We start from the raw sequence: 18,970 nt of genomic DNA, 5'->3' as shown, positions 1-18,970 counted from the left end.
TCAAAGTTAGCAAGTAGTCACGGCCTTGGACCTTCCAAGCAAAACCATGCCAGCACTTGGCTTTTCAACACTCTCTTGGTGAATGCCAAATCAGCCTTACAACCAAAGCCAAGCAAAATAACGACTGAGGAATGAAATTCGAGTGAATGAAAGACTTGTATTGTTCTATGCAAGAGAATTTGCACTTTTCTGCTTCTTGGGACTCACCCACTTATAGGCATTTGACATCCTCAATGGGTGGTAAATATCAAAACCAATCAACATCTACAATCTATCCTGTAAAATACTCCCACGTCCTTATATAATATTTTTACAAGAAACTGCCCAGATATTTACAAATCAAATATTTTCTCATAAAAACCCATAGATCTCTGCAAGCGTCTTAGATATTTCAATATCCTCTTTTAACCTCCTAAATTTGTTCTTAGCCTGTAGAACATTGCGTGTCAGGTAGGTTCTAACAATCTCCCCCATTTATCCTGACATCATCCTTGTCGCTTGTTCATCCTTTGTAATGCTACAGGGTTTATCAGGTAGTGTGCTAGGTGGTACCCCTCTCCTTCACACAACTCAATCAACTAATATCACCTCAACAATCTTGTAAAATGACCTAGTCACAACTGAAGATGCCCTTTAAGAGTCACTCTAGCCTGGTCTTCTACATCTATGTCTTCCCTACCAAGCCCATAACCTAGAATGGGACTTCATACTTGTGTATTAACTGTTTTCTGCAGCTTCTTGAGTTGTTGAATTATTGAGGAAGAAACAAGACCACCACCATGTCACTGACTTTATACTCCATTTTTGCTTCTTACCTGCACATTTCTTCATCCTTCTTCCAACCTTTTCAAGATAAGAGCATGTCATGTTAGCCTAATCCTTCCAAGGCTTCGCCATATGATAAGCTGTAAGCTCCCAGGATCTAAGAGAGAGAGAGAGAGAGAAAGAAGAAGAAGAAAGTGTATGGCGTGAGTGGCTTTTGCTTGATCACAACCTCAAAAGTACTTCTCATAGACACATTCTTTTGGAAGTTGTAAGAAACCTACACCTCATCTAGGAGTATAGGCAATGACTAGAGAAATACCATTACGAGCGATTCAATATAGGCAACGACTCCAACAAATCCCGAAGTTGTTGGTTTTCCACCTTTTCTCATTGGCACACACAACATATCCTCACATTAAACTTGACCTCATCCATATCTGTGTCTGACTTGAAATTATGTAGATGCGCCATCGCCCCAGGAGGCCACTCTACTTGATGCCATGTATTCTTGTATAGAACTCCTCCCTAGGTTGTTCTTGGGAACATGGATTAGCATCCTCTTAGTGGTAGAGAAGCCTTTTTCCCCCTAAAAACTGCTATCCTTGCCTTCCTAGCAATTTCTATTAGCCATGGAGACGTGCTCCATTACTTCTTTGATCTGATCAAGGACATCCCCCCCCCCCCCCCCAGTTGGCCTTGCCCTACGGAAACTAACTACATCTTGCAACCTAATACATCTCATACAACATTTACCTTCCCTAGCTTAACTCAAACTCATAATTAAACTCTTTTCATAAGTTTTACCACCTAGTTGGCTTTTTCAAGTTCTTGAGACTAAAAAGAGCTAATGGTTGCATTGTTTGTTCCGATTATAAAGTGAGATCTAAGCAAGCAGTATTGCCCAGTCCAAAGACAGTGCACCATGCCACCACCTATCATCTTTGCATCGTAGATTCACTCAAAGTCATTAAACTTATATTGCTAATGAAGGGCTTTTTATGCAGAAAATATGAAAGAACTTAAAATGCTACAGTGTTGGGGCTAAGGCTGAAATTAACAAAGAAGAATAGCTCACAAGTCTATATTTAACAAGCCAGTTAGGATTATTAACTTTTCAAAATAAAGTTAATCTCTCAAGACTTCTCACTTTTCTAAGTGCTGAATTGTTAATAATTAAACGTGATAAGGACATAGAAATGACTGGTGAGCTAAAATTCATGTAGACATTGTACTGAATTGTTAATAATTAAACGTGATAAGGACATAGAAATGACTGGTGAGCTAGAATTCATGCACACAGTATGTTGTCATATACAATTGTTAGGTGCAACTAGAATTCATGCACACAGTATGTTGTCATATACAATTGTTAGGTGCAATGGTCCTAAGGTTACCTTTCCATCGCATCTTTTGTTTCAAATCTCTGCAAACAAGTATTATTGGACAGACATGTCACACTCAACTGGTGTTGGATGAAATTCTAATTTGATCTATCATATGGAATAGCAAATGGTTAAACCAAGCTCAAATAGTTGTAGAAAGAAGAGACTAAAGGAATCTTACCTTTGGCGGCCTCCTCATTGTGTACACCATTGTTTTCAGTGACAGGATAAGTGTATTTTCATTGTATTGCTGTGAATTCTTCTCTCCATTTGCCGACCCACTCATTCTTGCAAAACCAGGTTCATTGAAGTAGGGCTTGGCATTCAAAATAAGCCCCTGTATAGATACCAAAACTTGTAGCATGGTTGATACACCAGGAATCCACTTCTCATTCTGGCTACCACTCCAGGTGTTAAGAAGACTCAAGCACACTTTTCCACAGTTATACAAATTTGGGTTGATTCGAAGACCACCAGAATGGTAGTGCACATGCTGTCACAAGTAGTTCTCTAGTTGTTAGGACTATGAGAAAGTATTAAATGGTAAAGAGAAGCACACTACAAGAAGCTTATTTACATACCGGTGGGACATTTGGATAACCAGAAGGAAAGAAAACATCAAAAAAGAAGAGACCATCATGGTAGGGAGTCCCCTCAGCTCCTATAATAACTGCTGTCAATAGGTCCATCCTTGATTCATAAACCCTGACAAATATTGTATCTGTTGAAGTGAAAACAAAGGACAAAGAAAGTCAGAATCTAAAGCTTACTAGAAAAAAGATGAAATATTCAGTAGAAGGCTGGGCAAGAAGAGCAAATAGCAGAAATTGAGAGGCAGGGGGTGCAAGTAGACCCCAGGGCCATAGCAACTCAAACTTCCTTAATGTTTGTCAACAAACACAAGAATAAGGATGCATTCATAAAAGAATGGCCTGGAAATTTGGTGAAACAGTGGATTTACCACATGTACCAACCATAAAGAACTTGCCTGGCAAATCTTTCTCGAGAATCCTCCACTCTTCCTGTATCTTCTTCGCCCAACTCTTTGATGGCTGTCAGAAGAAAGTAACAGACATGTAAGGAAACCAAACCATCCACTATCATTCCTCTAAACCTACCCGAAGTGGCTGCTCTATGATTCCAACTCATGTACTCACATACAATGTTTATAAATAAAGAAAAGAAATGCACCTGCTGGAATACAAATAAGGCACCTCTTTTAATATACGAACCTGCTTTGTTGAAGAACCTTTGCAAGAATAGTGATGGTCTGAATGATCTTGCACCATATCAAACTGTTTAAAAAGTTCAAATTTCTGCATAATCTCATTCTCATCCACATACTTTGGAATGACAAATGGTGAACTGGATGGGACAGTTAAGCTTCCTGCAGAAGTCACACTCTTTTGACCATTAGCAGGATCCTGGACCCATGAGACAGGTAACTCCTTTGGAATAAAGGGAAGCAAGGGATCAGGTGAATTATAAACATCATTAATGAGATATGGTTCGGGCATAAATAAAGCAGAATTTGGCCACCCAGACATATAAGCATCTACTCCAGAAGGAAGATTCACTTTCTGCGTTGCTGAAAGCTTTTTCTGGATTGCTGAAACTTTTGAGTAATTTGGACTACCATTGTCAACTGGTTTCTTGCATCTGTGAAGATAAGAGCCACTATAAGATGGTTCCTTTCCAGAAGGCGGCTTTACAGTGCCCAGTAGGTTATGTGACGAATGGCCAGTTGTACTACCAGAACCAGAAGGCTTCTTTTTGCCATTGGAGAATCCCAGCGCACGCCAAGATTTATATTCAGTTGGTTGATTATGGGCACCTTTCTCCATTTGTGAGCTCAAAAACTTTGAACTAGTAGAACCAGCTATTTTTTTCTTATCCTGAGCAAATTCTGGGTGTTGCCAAGGTGATGACAGATCCGCCCTGTAAGGGTGACCAAAGGCATCCACATGCGTTTGCAAACTAGAAGTGCTTGTGGAAATTGATTTGTTTCCAGTTTGAGTAAGTTCCAGCCCCCTGTGAGAATAAGGTAAGTCTGCTCCAGAGGCATCTAATGGGATTGCAAAAGCTGAATGGTTTGAAGTATTTATTGTAGCCAAATTATTTTCTGTCTGAGCAGGACCAGAGAACCAAGGAATTGGAACCTCAACTCCAGGAGGAATATCCATGCTATCAAAATGGGCTTGCAAAATAGCATACTCATACTCACTATCATGTGTTAAATCATCATGATATGTATCCATATACTCATCGCCATCATAAGGAAAATCATTGCTGAAACCTTCCAAATTAAATGAACTATGCAATCCTAGGATGGAACTCTTCTTAGAAGACTGAACTCCATCATGTGATTTAGCCTTTGCTGTATTAATATGACTACACGCAAAATCAGCCAAAGCTTCCTGGAAGGGGGAGAGGGAAGAATGTATTTCTTCAGCATAACTGTATCATAACTAAGGGGGAAAGGGAAAAGGGCCAAGGAAGATAGAAGCTAAGAGGGAGTAAATTATTAGCTAGAATAATATCACAAATATTTGATCACCTTGCCTCTGCTATGTGCATCAACTTTCCTATCAATGAAAATCACATCTCCGGAATCTTCTTCAATGTCAACATTAATTACTTCCGGATGAATAACCTACAATGTATTGGTTTCTTCATCAGTAATGTCATATAAGGGAAGGAACTTTCAGCAAACAGATGTATCAATGCAGGAACAGTGCTAATAGTCAAACAATCCAGATGGATTATCTTTCTATGAGAGGCAAACATAAAATCATTGAAGTTGTTTGAAATAATTATGATGTTTAAATTAACAGACTGCCATTTTTTGGTCAAATATTTCAACAGAACACCATATAAGCAACCTATATTTATCTATGTTTGAAAACTAATAAGGAATAAAGACTTAATATGCAAGATAAATGCAACATCTACTGTGTAAAAACCGAAGGACCTAAAAAACCTTGACAAGAAAATGAGAAGCAGAAAACGGAAGGCAGTTATAACACATACAACTTTAGAAGTCTTGCACATGTGGGACCAATCTCCCTATTACAATTGCCAGAGGTATCCCAGGCTTCATTTCTCTATATTTTGAGTCAACCAAGTTATTCCAGGTACATAACACAAGAGTTATATAAACCTTGGCCCACAGAGATAACTGGAAGCAGTCCCTCCAACCGTTGACAGGAAAGCTGTATGTCTGATGCTTTCCTTTTTTAAAAAAAGTAGACTACAGAAAGTTCCCACTTAATTACTGTAGTAATAGAATTTATGAGAGATTTCAGACGTTCTGAAGGATTTTAGCTTTTATTACCTCTTATATACATCACATAATAGTTAACAGGCTTACCTTAGACAACAAAAATGCCTAATAAATAGTGAAGAACAAACTTAGGCCTCATGATTTTGCAGACAAACTACCTTCATATGAATGCACAGAAAGCAAGACCCAAGTAAACCACATTTATGATACAACAGGAACATTTCTCCCCTCCTCTTCTCTTAGTTTTTCTGTCTCTTCTCTACCTTCTTCACTTTCCTTGTGTTTTTCTCCTTACAATAACACAGTAATTTATGATACAAGAGGCACCCTTCACAATTTACTGATGTAATCTGTATCTTCCTAACTGTACTAATGTGCAAACCCATATCATTAAAATTGGGAAGCCAGGTTTGGGTTTTAGGAGCTTGTGGTTTAGCTCAATAAGATGTTAAAAGCAGGCCAAATGGAGGTTTATTAGAGTATAAAGGAAAACAATAAGAGTAGAAAGGAAGTATAAGTAACAACACCTAAGACAGATGCATCACGCTTCCACTCACAACTGAAAGAATGCTATTTAACATTGAAAAGGATGACAAGATCATATAGATTGTAAGATCAACTCTGGTTGTTAAGCAAGCCTAGTATGCACCGACACTCCATTTTGAGTGCTATACCCATGTCAAACATGAACAAAAATAGATGCACATCAAAAGGAGCCAAAATACATGTCAGCCATCCAAATGTTCAAAGACCGTACAACCACATTGAATCAGTCAATGAAATAGTCAGACAACATACAACCTTCAAAGTCAGAGTTGTCCATCTTGACACCAAGGTCTCCTTATCCAAGAGGAGCATTACGCTTGTGATGATGGTGTATACCTAGCCCCTCGTACCAAGGCTGCATAAGCTACTCCTATTCTAACTATTGTTGCAGCTACTTGATGTATTGGCATATTTTAACCAGCCACAACACTAGGCAGGTCACATTCACACGCAAAATTTTGCCATCTAGGAGGCATGATTGACCCTAAGCTCTAATAGCAAACCATAAATGAACCTACTAGGAGAGCAAAGAGATTTAACTCAAACATAGCAAAGTAAGAAATTTGTCATTATTGAATTGTTAACCACCATCTCATCTAAAAGCTGAAGCTTGTAGTTAGAAAGTTAACTTTATTTTTTATATTATTACTTTTACTCTCAACACACACCCTCACATGTAGCTAGGCTTCACTTTATAACTAGTCCAAAGGCGTGCAACCATATAAATATTAGATTAGCAATAAGGTTTAAACTCAAAACCTTTGCTTGCTCTGGTACCATATCAAACCATTATCCACCATCTCATCTAAAAGCTTAAGCTTGTAGATAGAAGAAGGTGTCAAGGTCTCGAGCCTTAACTTGTGATTTTCTTGAAGATAGAATTGAGAGAATAGTAAAAATAGAGAGAATTTGGGAAGGATCAGACAGAATAAGGGAAAATATCAAAGAGAAAGATAGGGAGATAGACAAGAGAGAGGGAGAATTAGAGAGAACCAGAGAGAGAAAAAGGGAGAATTTCAAAGAGAAGGGAATAACTTTTCAATTAATCAAAAGCATAATCTCGATCAAGAGTTGTACAGCCTTATATAGAGGCTATTTCACTACTTTAACAGAGTAGTGTCCACTCCTCTACTAGAGGTAACTGCTCCTAAACTATCCCACGATTGTAAATAAAGCAATAACTAGCCTATTTCGAAGACTAATACTAGCTATAAAAATAAAAATTAAAAATTACTAGCCTAGATCGTGACATTCCCTCCCCCAAAGATTTCTTGTTCTCGAGAAATCTCAATGGCTGGTCCTTCATCCCACCCCTGCAACATCTTTGTCGCCTTCTCCTTCTTTCAATCCTTCCATGCACAGTAATTGCTTTTTGCACTGGTGCCCTGGACTGAATTTCTCTCCACACTTGTAGCACAACCTTAGCTATCTCCTCTGATTCATGGACAGGGATTTGGCTAGAGTAGTAACCTTAGGGCTCCATCCTGATGTTGCAGACCCCAAATTCTCTTCTAACTGCTGACTTGTTGACGGTTGAATTTCCGCTGGAAGGTGGTCCCTTTTAAGGATTGCTTCGAAGGCCATCTCTTATAACCTTGCCTTCTCAACAGCCCACTTAACAGTTGCAAGTTGTTGTCAGATCTTGAGAGATTTAACAACAATTCTAGGGAATTCGTGAAGAATTCCAGAGAATTGAAGTAGGACGGATAGAAATGAGAGGGAGAATTGATAAAGAGAGAGAGAGATAGAAATGAGGGAGAAATCAAAATGAATTTGAATTCAATTTTCAGCATGCCTCATTACAAGTAATCGGGTCCTTTATATAGAGGATCCCGCGGCCACAACTCTTGCCAAAATGAAGCTTTATTTACAATTGTACCCCCTTCTAGAAATAACTACCCAACTCTCTAATCATTTACACATGAAGGCCATGCCACTTGCACGATACATTCTCCCTCTAAGTACTTGTACTGTGACAAATTCCCCATTGCTTGAGACTTTTTTTGTCCTCAAGAAATGTTGAGTAGGCTAGCTGCTTGGAGAAATTGCCTTAATAAGTCAGGCAAATATTCCTAAGTGTTGTTGTTGTGGAGAAGGTTGGACCACTTCACCAGCACCTGTATGATAGGGGCTCCATGCTTGTACAAAACTCTCATGTCTAATATTGAGTTGGGTTCTGTTGTCACATCCATTTCTCTTGACAGTTGAGGTAGGCTGGAAGCCACCTGTTGCGTCCCCACTAACCTTTTGAGTAAAGAGACGTGAAACACCGGGTGAATCCTAGACTCCTCAAGTAGTTGTAATCTATACGCTACTTTCCCCACCTTAGCTTCAATTAGGTATGACCCATAGTACCTGGGGCTCAATTTGGTTATCTGGCCTCAAGCAATTGTCTTGAGATGGATTGGCCTGAGCTTCAAATATACTTTTTCCCCCACATCAAACTCCATTTCACTTCTCCCTCTATTTGCATATTGCTTTACGCAGTTCTAAGCCAGCGTGAGTTCTTCTTTGAGCTGCTATAACACTTTTTGTCTTTTCTCTAAATATGCATCCACAATCGCTACTGTAGTATTTCCCCCTACTGCTGGAAGTAGTGGGGGCTGGTAACCAAACAATGCTTCAAAGGGTGACCTCTTGATTGATGCATGGTGGCTGAAATTACACCACCATTGGGCAAGTGAAATCCATTTATGCCACCCCTTAGGATGCAAAAAACATATGCACCTTAGGTACATTTCCACACATTGATTCACCCATTCAATTTGACCATCCATTTGGGAATGGTAAGCTGTAGACATCTTTAGCTTTACCCCTAGGAATCTCATCAACTCCTGCCAGAATAAGCTAGTGAAGATCTTGTCTCTATCAAAGTATCAAGTTGGGAATTCCATGCAGCTTCATGACCTGATCAAAGAAAACCCTAGCCTCTTCTTGGGCAGAATAGGGATGGGTTAAGCCAATGAAGTGTGCAAATTTGGTGAATCTGTCCACCACTATCAGAATACAATTCTTCCCCTCTAACTTAGGTAGGCCCTCAATAAAGTCCATAGTTATACTTTCCCATGCATGTGCAGGGATAGACATGGGCTGCAGTAAGCCCGGTGGGGCTATTGTCTCATACTTGCAACGGCTGCAAGTATCACAGGCTAATACATAGTCACATACCTTTTAAGCTAAGCCCAATAGAAGATTTGCTTCACCTTGTAATAGGTATTTTGAATTCCTGAGTGGCCTCCCAAGGGTGATTCATGGAGGGAACTCAATATCTTCTTCCTCAGTGTCTCACTACTCCCAATTACCAGCCTCCCTTTATATCGTATCACTCCCTGATTCAATGTATACTCAAGCTTGTTATTAGGATTCATAATCAACTGCTCCCTTAACTCCTTCATTTTGCTATATTCTTCATAACTACCCTCTACCTCTCGATACCAATTCGGGGTTATAATAGTAAGGGTTGTTGCTTGTCCTTCCTCGTGGCACCTGGAAAGGGCATCAACAACCACATTCTCTCTTTCCTTCCTATATTGTATGATGTAATCCAAACCCATAAGTTTGGCCATCCTTTTCCTTTGAAGATGCGTATGAAGCTTCTGCTAAAGTATAAATTTTAAACTCTCATGGTCAGTTCTAATGATGAACTGTCCCACTTCCAAATAATGTCTTCACCTCTCTACTGCCATCACCACAGCCAACAACTATTTCTCATATATGCTAAGCCCCACATGCCTAGGTGACAAGGCTTGGTTGAGATAAGCCAAGGGCCTCCCTTCCTGCATTAACACAACTCCTATTCCCATGCTGCAAGCATTGGTCTCTAGGGTTAAGGTTTTATTGAAGTCGTAAACCCAACACCGGGGTCTCACTCATGGCCTCCTTCAAATACCAAAATGCCTTTTCTGCCTCTGGCCCCCATCTTTCTTCAATAGCTCCATCAATGGCCGGCTTATGAGGCCGTAATTTTTCACAAATCTCCTGTAATACCCTATCAACCCCAAGAAACCCTCAATGCTTTAATGTTAGCAGCTCTAGGCCAATTCACCATAACTATCACCTTTCTCGAATCAGTGCTTACCCCTGCACTTGAGATAACATGCCCCAAGTATTATACCTGCTTCTGACCAAAGGCACATTTAGACCGTTTAATATACAATTGGCAAGAGAACCTCAAAAATAGTCCTTAGGTGTTGTAAGTGTTAGTTGAAGCTTTGACAGTATAATAAAATGTCATCGAAGAAAACTAGAATAAATTTACATAGGAAAGGCTCAAAGACTTGGTTCATAAGTGATTGAAAGGTGGTTGGGGCATTGGTGAGCCCAAATGGCATTGCCAAGAACTCATAGTGGCTATGATGGGTTCGAAAGGCCGTCTTGTGATGTTATTAGAATTCATACGAATCTGATGATATCCTAAACGTAGGTCCAATTTGGAGAAGATGGTATCATTGTTCAATTCATCTAGTAAGTCTTCAATTATATGAATAGAGAACTTGTCCTTGACGGTCAAGACATTAAGTTGATAATAGCCAACACAAAAGCACCATGAACCATTTTTTTCTTGACAAGACGGGCAGGGGATGCATAGGGACTTTGGCTTGGTCTGATTAAGGATTGTTGTAGCATTTCATTAACCATCCTTTCAATTTTAGTCTTCTGGTGAGGGGGATATATGTAGGATCTAACATTAATTGGTTATGAGTTAGGTTTTAAATTGATTGAGTGGTCAAGGGTTCTTTTGGGTGGTAGGGGGTTAGGCTCTACAAACAGGTCCTCATATTCAACCAAAAGCATATTAAGATAATTTAAGTGATGTACCTCCAATTGGCCTTAGTCTGGAGTGAGTGTAGTTAGCTAGAACTCCCCTTCTTGCTCACTTCCTTCCTCTGTCTCCTCCACTGCTTGGATAGAAAACAGTTGAGCTACTTGAGCCCACTTGTGCTTGAGTAACTTTTGCAGCTTCTTCCTTGCAATCATCTTACAAGCCCCCATCTCCCTATTACCAGTGAGGGCTATCTTCTTCCCACCCTTCTCAAAGGTCACTTCCATTCTGTTAAAATCAAAGTTGATAGGGCTAACTTGTTTCATCTAATCCACCTCCAACACCACGTCGCAGCCCCCTAGCTTAAGTTATCTCAAATCAGCCTCAAACAACTCCCCTTGCATCTCCCAGCAAAAACCTGTGCAAGTTGAGTTGCTTAGCACTTTGTTGTCGTTGGCAACAGTCACTGTTAAGAGTTGGGTTCCGGTAAGCCTATAGTGGAGTTTTTGTGCTCTCATCCAAGAAACTATGGGTGCTCCCACTATCGATTAAAATCATCAAACTGCCCTCCTACACCTTACCTTCCACCTTGATGATTTTATTGTTGGTTAAGCCCTTGAGAGCATGTAACGAAATCTCCCCATTATCTTCCCCTTCTAACTCCTCTATTTCCTCTTCTTCGTCCATTATTCCATCTTCTCCTTCCAGCAAGACTAATTGCCTCTTGCATTGGTGCCCCAGATAATACCGATCACCACATTTAAAACACAACCTGGCCTACCTTCTTTGCTTTATTAATTTCACACTCTAGCCTACTAAGTGATTACCAGGTGCAACCACTATCATCCCTCTTTGCCCCGGGTTTATCCTCGCCATTTGCTTACCATACCCCTTCACCATCGGTACTGCAGGCCTCGTATTGATGCCCTTACTCTGATGTCTTTACTTCTTCATGATAGCTTCTATCATAATTTCTTGCAACCTAGTATTCTCCACTACTTGCTCCACTATTTCTGAGTGAAGCATTTTGACCATAGGCCTGACTTCCTCATTTAACCACCTCATGAAGCTAGAGACAAAATAAACTTCAGAGAGGTGGGGGTTCATGTTAACCATTATGATAGAACTCTCACAAAATTGATTGAATCTCGCACTCAAGAAAACGATAGGAATCTCCACTTACAAGAACTACAAACGAAAACAAAACAAAAGAAAGCAAATATCGGCCTATTCGAGAGGGCCATCTCTCCCACGACTTCTGCCAAAATTTTTAGCTCCTCCTCTCCCCTTTCCCCTGCCTTTTATATGCATTCCTTAGTCCGTTGCAACCACGTGAGTTGTTATTCCCCACTTAATTGAATGCGACTCTTCTGCCCTTGAGTCATTTTCCTTGGCTGCCCCTACTTCTCCCCACCTTTTACGTCGCTGGTAAATGTGATGAACAGGGGTACTAGCATTACTCCCGCCCATAAGATTCACCTTGTCCTCAAGGTGAAACTTAGGAAATTGATGCAGTGCCTGGCCTTACCCCCAATAGGAATTCCGGTTCTACCTTCATCTCCAGCTCTGCAGTTAGTTGGTCAAGTATATTTGTAGCCTCTTGCACTGCCTTCAGCCTTGCAGAGCTTGGAGACATGAAATACGAGGTGAATTGCACAGGAGGGTGGTAGAGACAGCTTGTATGCCACCTTCCCAATCCTTCTCCATTGTGAAAGGTCCATAAAACTTCAGTGACAGTTTCTCATTCGGCCTAGAAGCCAATGTCTTCCGTCTGTTGGGGTGAATTTTCATATAAACTAATTCGCCAACCTCAATTAAATGTCACGCCATTTTTTATCTGCTATATCTTTCATTCTTGCTTGCACCCGCAACAATTGGGCCTGCAACTCCACCAAAATTGAATCACATTCCAGTAACTGCTATTCCAACACCGAGACAGCTGTTGTTCCTTTCTCAAATCTCAACAAATGGGGAGGTTTACATCCATAGACTATTTGAAATGGAGTTAATTTTGAGGAGACATGGTAAGAAGTATTATACCAATATTCAGCCCAAGGAAGCCAACTACACCACGCCTTTGGTTTGGAGGAAGAAAAACATATGAGGTACGTCTCCAAGGTTCTGTTAAGGACCTCCGTTTGGCCATCGAACTGAGGGTGGTAGGAGGTGCTTCTATTCAACTTAGTGCCTTCCAATCGGAAAAGTTCTTCCCAAAAATGGCTGGCAAAGATTTTTTCTCTATCGGAAACAATAGGAGTTTGAAATCCCATGTAACCGGACAATCTCTTTCACAAAGACCCCTGCTATGCTGGCTGTTGAAAATGGATGTTTCAAAGCAATAAAATGTCCATACTTACTTAGCCGATCTACAACCACCAAATTAGAATCCATTCCAGCTAATTTTGGCAACCCCTTAATGAAATCCATCAACACATCATCCCAGACTTGACAAGGAATGGGGAGTGGCTGCAGTAGACCACCCAGAGAGAGTGCCACATACTTATTCTGCTGACACACTGAACATTGGCGGACATATTGATGAATGTCCTGCTTCATCTCAACCCAATATACATTGGCGGACATTCATTTATATGTCTTGAGGAAACCGGAATGTCCCCCAATCTGCCCATCATGTCCCTCCTTTAGGAAGATACAACTTCTCTTTGAATAGCAAATGGCCATCCACCCATGTAAAATTGGGTTTGCTAGAGGGATTAGTTTGTACCTCCCTAACAATATGCTAGAGTTTACTATCTTCCTTAACCTCCCTTTTAGATGATCCAACTGCAAGACTCAAGGAATGATGAGTGCCATCAACACGATAAGGGAGTGGAGGTGTGAGAAGGCATCAGCTACTTGGTTCTCCAACCCGGGGCGATATTGAATCTCGAAATTGTACCCCATCAGCTTCACCACCCATTTTTAACATTCCGAATTGACCACCCGCTACTCTATAAAAAACTTAAGGCTTCGTTGATCAGTCCGAATAACAAACTTCCATCCCAATAGATAATGTCTCCACTTCCTCACCGTGAATGCGATCGCCATTAACTCTCTCTCGTACATCAATTTATTCCGACCAATAGGATTTAGGGCGAGGCTGAAGAAAGCAAGAGGTCGTTGCTCCTGCATCAAAACTGCCCCTAACCCATGCCCGATTTGTCTCCACAATGAATTCCTTTGAGAAGTCCGATAAGGCCAACACTTACAGATCTGTCATAGCCCCTTTTAGTGATCGAAAGGCTTGCTCCGATAAGTCATCCCAATAGAAATTATCCTTTCGGAGACGCTCTATCAATGGCCATGCCAATTTGCCGTAGTTCCTCACAAACCTCAAATAATACCCCATAAGGCCTAAGAAGCCTCGGAGTTCGAGTAGAGATTTAGGGTTGGGCCACTCCATAACAGCCTTGACTTTAGCATTATCTGCAGCCACAACCTCTAGTGAAATGACATGTCCCAAATACTCAATCTACCTCTGCCCGTATTGACATTTTTTTGCATTAGCATACAACAGATGAGCTATTAAGACCCGTAATACGCACCTCAAATGCTCCTTGTGTCCTGCCATATTCTTACTATAAACTAGAATGTCATTAAAAAAACCCAAGACAAACTGTCTCAAGTGCTCCTTAAAAATCTCGTTCATCAAGGACTGAAATGTGGCTGGTGCATTTGTTAAACCAAATGGCATCACCAAAAATTCATAATGACCCTCACGTGTGTGAAAAGCAGTCTTCGAAATGTCATCAAATGCGATTCGTATCTGATGGTACCCCGATTTTAAGTCCAATTTAGAAAAAACAGCAACCCCATTTAGTTCATCCAATAATTCTTCAATAATTGGGATTGGAAATTTATCGGGGATCATTACCTTGTTTAAAGCCCTGTAGTCCATACAAAATCTCCACCTACCGCCCTTCTTCTTGACCAACAACACGGGATTGGAAAATGGGCTAATGCTCACCCTAATGAAACCTGCCGCCAACATCTCCCGAACCAGCCTTTTAATCTCATTTTTCTGAAGGTGGGGATAACAATAAGGTCGTACACTTATCGAAGGGACCCTTGGTTGCAATGTGATAGTGTGATCCTGCCTCTAGTGTGGGGGAAGTCCACACGGCTCCCCAAAGGCTTCCTTGTATTCTGTTAGCAGCCCCTACAGAATGCCAAGAACTTCCACTTTCGCCTCTTTGACTTCAATTGTCAAGCTTCCCAATTCCAGCAACACTCCTTCCCCATTTTCTCGGAATGCCTTCAGCATCGACTTCAAAGTTACTAATGTTTTCCTGAGGCTGGGATCCCCATGCAGTGTTATGGTCATGCCCCCTACTCAAAACTTCATAACTAATGAGCCCCAATCCACTTGTGTCTCCCCAAGTGTGGCTAACCATTGCATCCCGAAAATAACATCTGAGCTTCCCAGCTCTAATGGCAGGAAGTCCTCGACTACCTCCACATTTTGCAATGACAAGGTCACCCCTTTACATACTCCAGCCCCTTGTATCGCCATGCTCGAACCCATGATCACACCATAGCCTCGATTTGTGTCCGAATCAATCCCAATTTCTGCACCACGTCAACGACTATGGGAAGCTCCACTATCAATTAAGACCACCACTTCCTGACTTTCTATTTTTCCCTTTACCTTCATAGTTTGTGGAGGTGTTAACCCCACTACTGAATTCAATGATAACTCCATTTCTCCCATTTTGACTGTGTCTCCTAATTCCCCATAATTCTCCCCTACTTCGGCTCCCTCTATGCCGCCTTCTTCTTCTTTTTCCCTTTCTTCTTCATAAATGACCATCACCTGCAACTCCATGTTCTTGCATTTGTGCCCAACCGTGTATTTCTCGTCACAACGAAAACATAATCCCTTCACCCATTTGGCTTGCAACTCACTTTCACTAAGCCGTTTGAAAGGAGGGTTACTCCACTTTTCGACTACCGGAGGCCGGTATGAGGGAGCGGGGCTGGGCGACACCAATTTTGGGAAAGGAGGCGAAGGTGGCAAAATCGCCACTCGCTAGTAAGTTGGAATCAGGGTTGAAAAGGCCTGACCTTTACTTGGGCCTAATTCGGAAGTACCTCCACGAATCACTTGATTCCATTTCTCAATCCGTTAGGCTAGGTCCATCATTTGCTCCAGGCCCATAGGCCTTAACACCCTCATCTCAACATTGATGTCCGATTTCAACCCATTGATAAAGTGCCTTCCAGCATGTCTTCCAGCGGCGATGCCTATGTCTCGACGCAAAGGCAGTACTCCTTGACGGATCCCCACTGCCGGAGAGCTAGAAATCTCTCATCCACCGTGCCTTTCTGTGTGGACCAAAATCAACTTCTCTTTCATGACCCAAGATTCCATAGAAGAGCATTATAGTAATAGACTTAGCAAGTTGTTAGAAGATCTTTTGTAATGTTGTTACAGCACATGGATGTTGTTATTTTTGTTAGATGAAGCCTATAAAAGGTTGTTGGTAGGAGAAGGGAAAACAAGTTGTTGAATGAATGAAAATCTTATTTCTATCTCTCTCTCTTAATCCTCCTTCCCCTCTCCTGTCTCTCCCTCTCGTTCTTCTTTCCCCTCTCTTTTGTTCTTCTGTTTCTCCCCCCTTCTTCTTCTGATTTTCCCCCTCATTTTTCTCATTAACTCCCCCAAACCAAGCAATACTTGGTTCTAAACCTATCGAATCCTTCTGATTTCCAATCTAATCCTAGATTAAACCTTAGGATCATGACAAATGGTATCAAAGCCACTATTCCTCGGCGGCTTCTTCAATTGATTAATTTTTTGACGAATTGACGTCCATTGTTCGACAGAGGTTGATTATCGGGATTGGAAGGCAAATTCAACTCCGATAATTCCGACAATCCCTTGCTTTGGTTCCGATTGGATTTTAAGGCTGCTGGAATTAATTTCAATGAAGCAATTTTGACGCTATAGGCCGCGATTGTTGGCGATCTAGGAGCGAAGTAACATCTGACCATTCTCAAGGAGTTACGCGATTGAGGCAGCAGGACTTGAGACGATCCAAGTGATCCGGTGAATCCAACGGAATCGAAAGTCCTAAAGCTGGTTGATCGCGACTGTGGTAGGTTGTTTATAGCAGCGAGTTCAGTGTCATAATTCTGGTAACGGAACCGATCGATGAAGGTGCAGTCCTGTCGTTCACATCTAGTTCAACTTGCGGGTGTCACGAAACTGGTCGAGTTGCAGGGAGCGATTGGGAAGCTAAGGTACAAGCGATCATGACTTGTGATCTGGAAGATGTCATGAACCTAGGGTTCATAACGGGGCTGGATTGGCAATCGAAAGAATCCGATTGAGTAGAACTAAGAACAGGAAGTTTAGAGGGATATTTGGACAGAAATGGGGGAAGGATGCAGAGAGAAATAAGGGAGAGAAGTTGAGAGAAAATGAGAGAGAATCAGATATTCATTTAATTAATTCAAGCATATCCCTTCCTACAGCTGAGGCAATATATATATAGCCTTACTTAGCTACCAAACAAAACTCTCTAACCAACTAAGCTACAAGACAAAAAAGGAAAATAACAGAATAACAACACCCATGTGCTGTAACCGAATTACAAAGATACCCCCTAACTATAATTGTAACTCAATTACAGCTTTGCCCCTATAATACCCAAGATCGTGACAATTTCCCCCCCTTGAAATGTTTCTTATCCCCAAGAAACTTATTACCACCTAGCCGTTGCTTCTTTATCCAATGCCCATCTTCACTCAACGGTTTCTTCTTCGCTTTTCCTTCTTCTTTTTTTTTTTCCCTTTTCTTTTACCTTCTCTTTTCTTTCTCCTCATCAGCAACAGCATTATGTCTTGCTGCCACACCAATTTCAGCCATCCGCCTCCTCCTTAGTGCTGTCAAAAATGGTTCCAAATGTGCCATCAATCCTACAACCCCATCCTCCAACTCTTCTTGCTGCAATGTCACCTTTGCTTTGTCTTGTGTACCCGTGTCAATGACATACATGTGGGATGTTCCAAGCAAGGTGGCCAGTGCAATTCTTTGTTTCTTCTCTTTAGACTCCTTATTTTGCTGTTTCAGGAGATCAATAGCATTAGGAGTCTCAGCACTAGTAGTAGTGCTTGAGATACTGTCCATTGATTGAGTGTCATCCTCCACTTTCTCCTCCCCAATCTTTTCTTCCATATACTCCTCAGCCTTCTCCATAACCAGACCAAGGGAGTAGTATGTTTAGACCCTTTCATATCTTCAGTAGAGGCCTCCTCCAGTGGAAATACTTTTACTTGCTGGTAGCTAGAGTACACCAAGAATTTACCTTCAGCAAGGCTGTCCTCCTTCGGCTGCTCCACTTTAAGAAATTCCTCCTTATTAAAACTTCCATGATAGTCATCAAAGTATTCCGCTGGAAAGTTATAATGATACTTTTTAATAAGTATCATCGCAAATTCTTGCAGCTTCTCGCGGATATTCAACCGAATTCCTTGCACTCTTCATGTATCACACTTCTTGTTCCCTTGTCAACTTGGCTGATCCCCTTCTCTTGTTTCTGTTGCTGCCAACCGAAAGTGCAGCCTTCTTTGGCTGCCATTGAGGCTCCATTCCAGCTGTAAGTGAAGCATTCTACTTCATGTATGCACTCCGTCCCTTAGCTTCACTAGTATGACAACCCATTGGATATGCAGCACTGGTCTGCTGCAATTGAGGTTGCTCTCTTGGTTGAAAATTAGCCACCAAAAATGCAACATCATTCAGCTGCAATTGAGACCCATTTCAACTGAAAATAAAGAATTTTTCGCTGCAATTGAGCAATGCTCCCATAGTCTCCTACATGCACTACTCCCTTAGCTGATTTTTTACAATCAGCATACTTTGAAAACCAAGGAGCTATATACATACTGCTCTTTTCAAACAAGTTATCCCAAATTCAAAGCCAAAATTAACCTTTGTGTTTACCTTACTAGCAGGATTTGATTGGAACTACTACCGCCAAAAGAGGCGGATTTCACAGCCAAGAATCATCCAAATTCGCCTTCCACAATCCACTCCCAGCTGCTCCAAATCTCAAGTTTCTGTTGTGGCAAATACTTCAGAACTTGATTGAATCGGTTCGCCCCCCCTCTTCTTGATTGACCACAGGAACTCGGAAAAAAAACAGAAGCAATTCACCCTGTTGTTCCACTTTAAGGTTTCACCACCGCCTAAGTATGTTGTTGATCCTAGTAGTAAGGAAGCAGGAG

The 18,970-nt window shown here is 41.2% G+C and overlaps 1 protein-coding gene across 3 annotated transcripts in view; it reads right to left on the bottom strand.

Annotated features, from left to right (window-relative positions):
- Nucleotides 1-18,970, bottom strand: part of LOC127791957 (probable ubiquitin-conjugating enzyme E2 26) — a 56,399-nt gene that overhangs the window by 1,994 nt on the left and 35,435 nt on the right. The window contains exons 3-7 of one of the 3 annotated variants that reach the window (XM_052322189.1): nucleotides 4,705-4,800; nucleotides 3,380-4,564; nucleotides 3,136-3,199; nucleotides 2,729-2,868; nucleotides 2,329-2,640 (exon numbers count right to left, since the gene is read on the bottom strand). The exons of 1 other annotated variant lie outside the window; for it this stretch is intronic. In XM_052322189.1, the coding sequence (XP_052178149.1) occupies nucleotides 2,329-2,640; nucleotides 2,729-2,868; nucleotides 3,136-3,199; nucleotides 3,380-4,564; nucleotides 4,705-4,800 (1,797 nt within the window). The remainder of the gene's footprint in view (nucleotides 1-2,328; nucleotides 2,641-2,728; nucleotides 2,869-3,135; nucleotides 3,200-3,379; nucleotides 4,565-4,704; nucleotides 4,801-18,970) is intronic. One more of the 3 variants, XM_052322192.1, reaches the window with a different exon arrangement.

This window comes from Diospyros lotus, chromosome 15, assembly GCF_014633365.1.
Source record: "Diospyros lotus cultivar Yz01 chromosome 15, ASM1463336v1, whole genome shotgun sequence".
Lineage (NCBI taxonomy): Eukaryota > Viridiplantae > Streptophyta > Magnoliopsida > Ericales > Ebenaceae > Diospyros > Diospyros lotus.
This window is presented reverse-complemented; position numbering and strand designations above follow the sequence as displayed.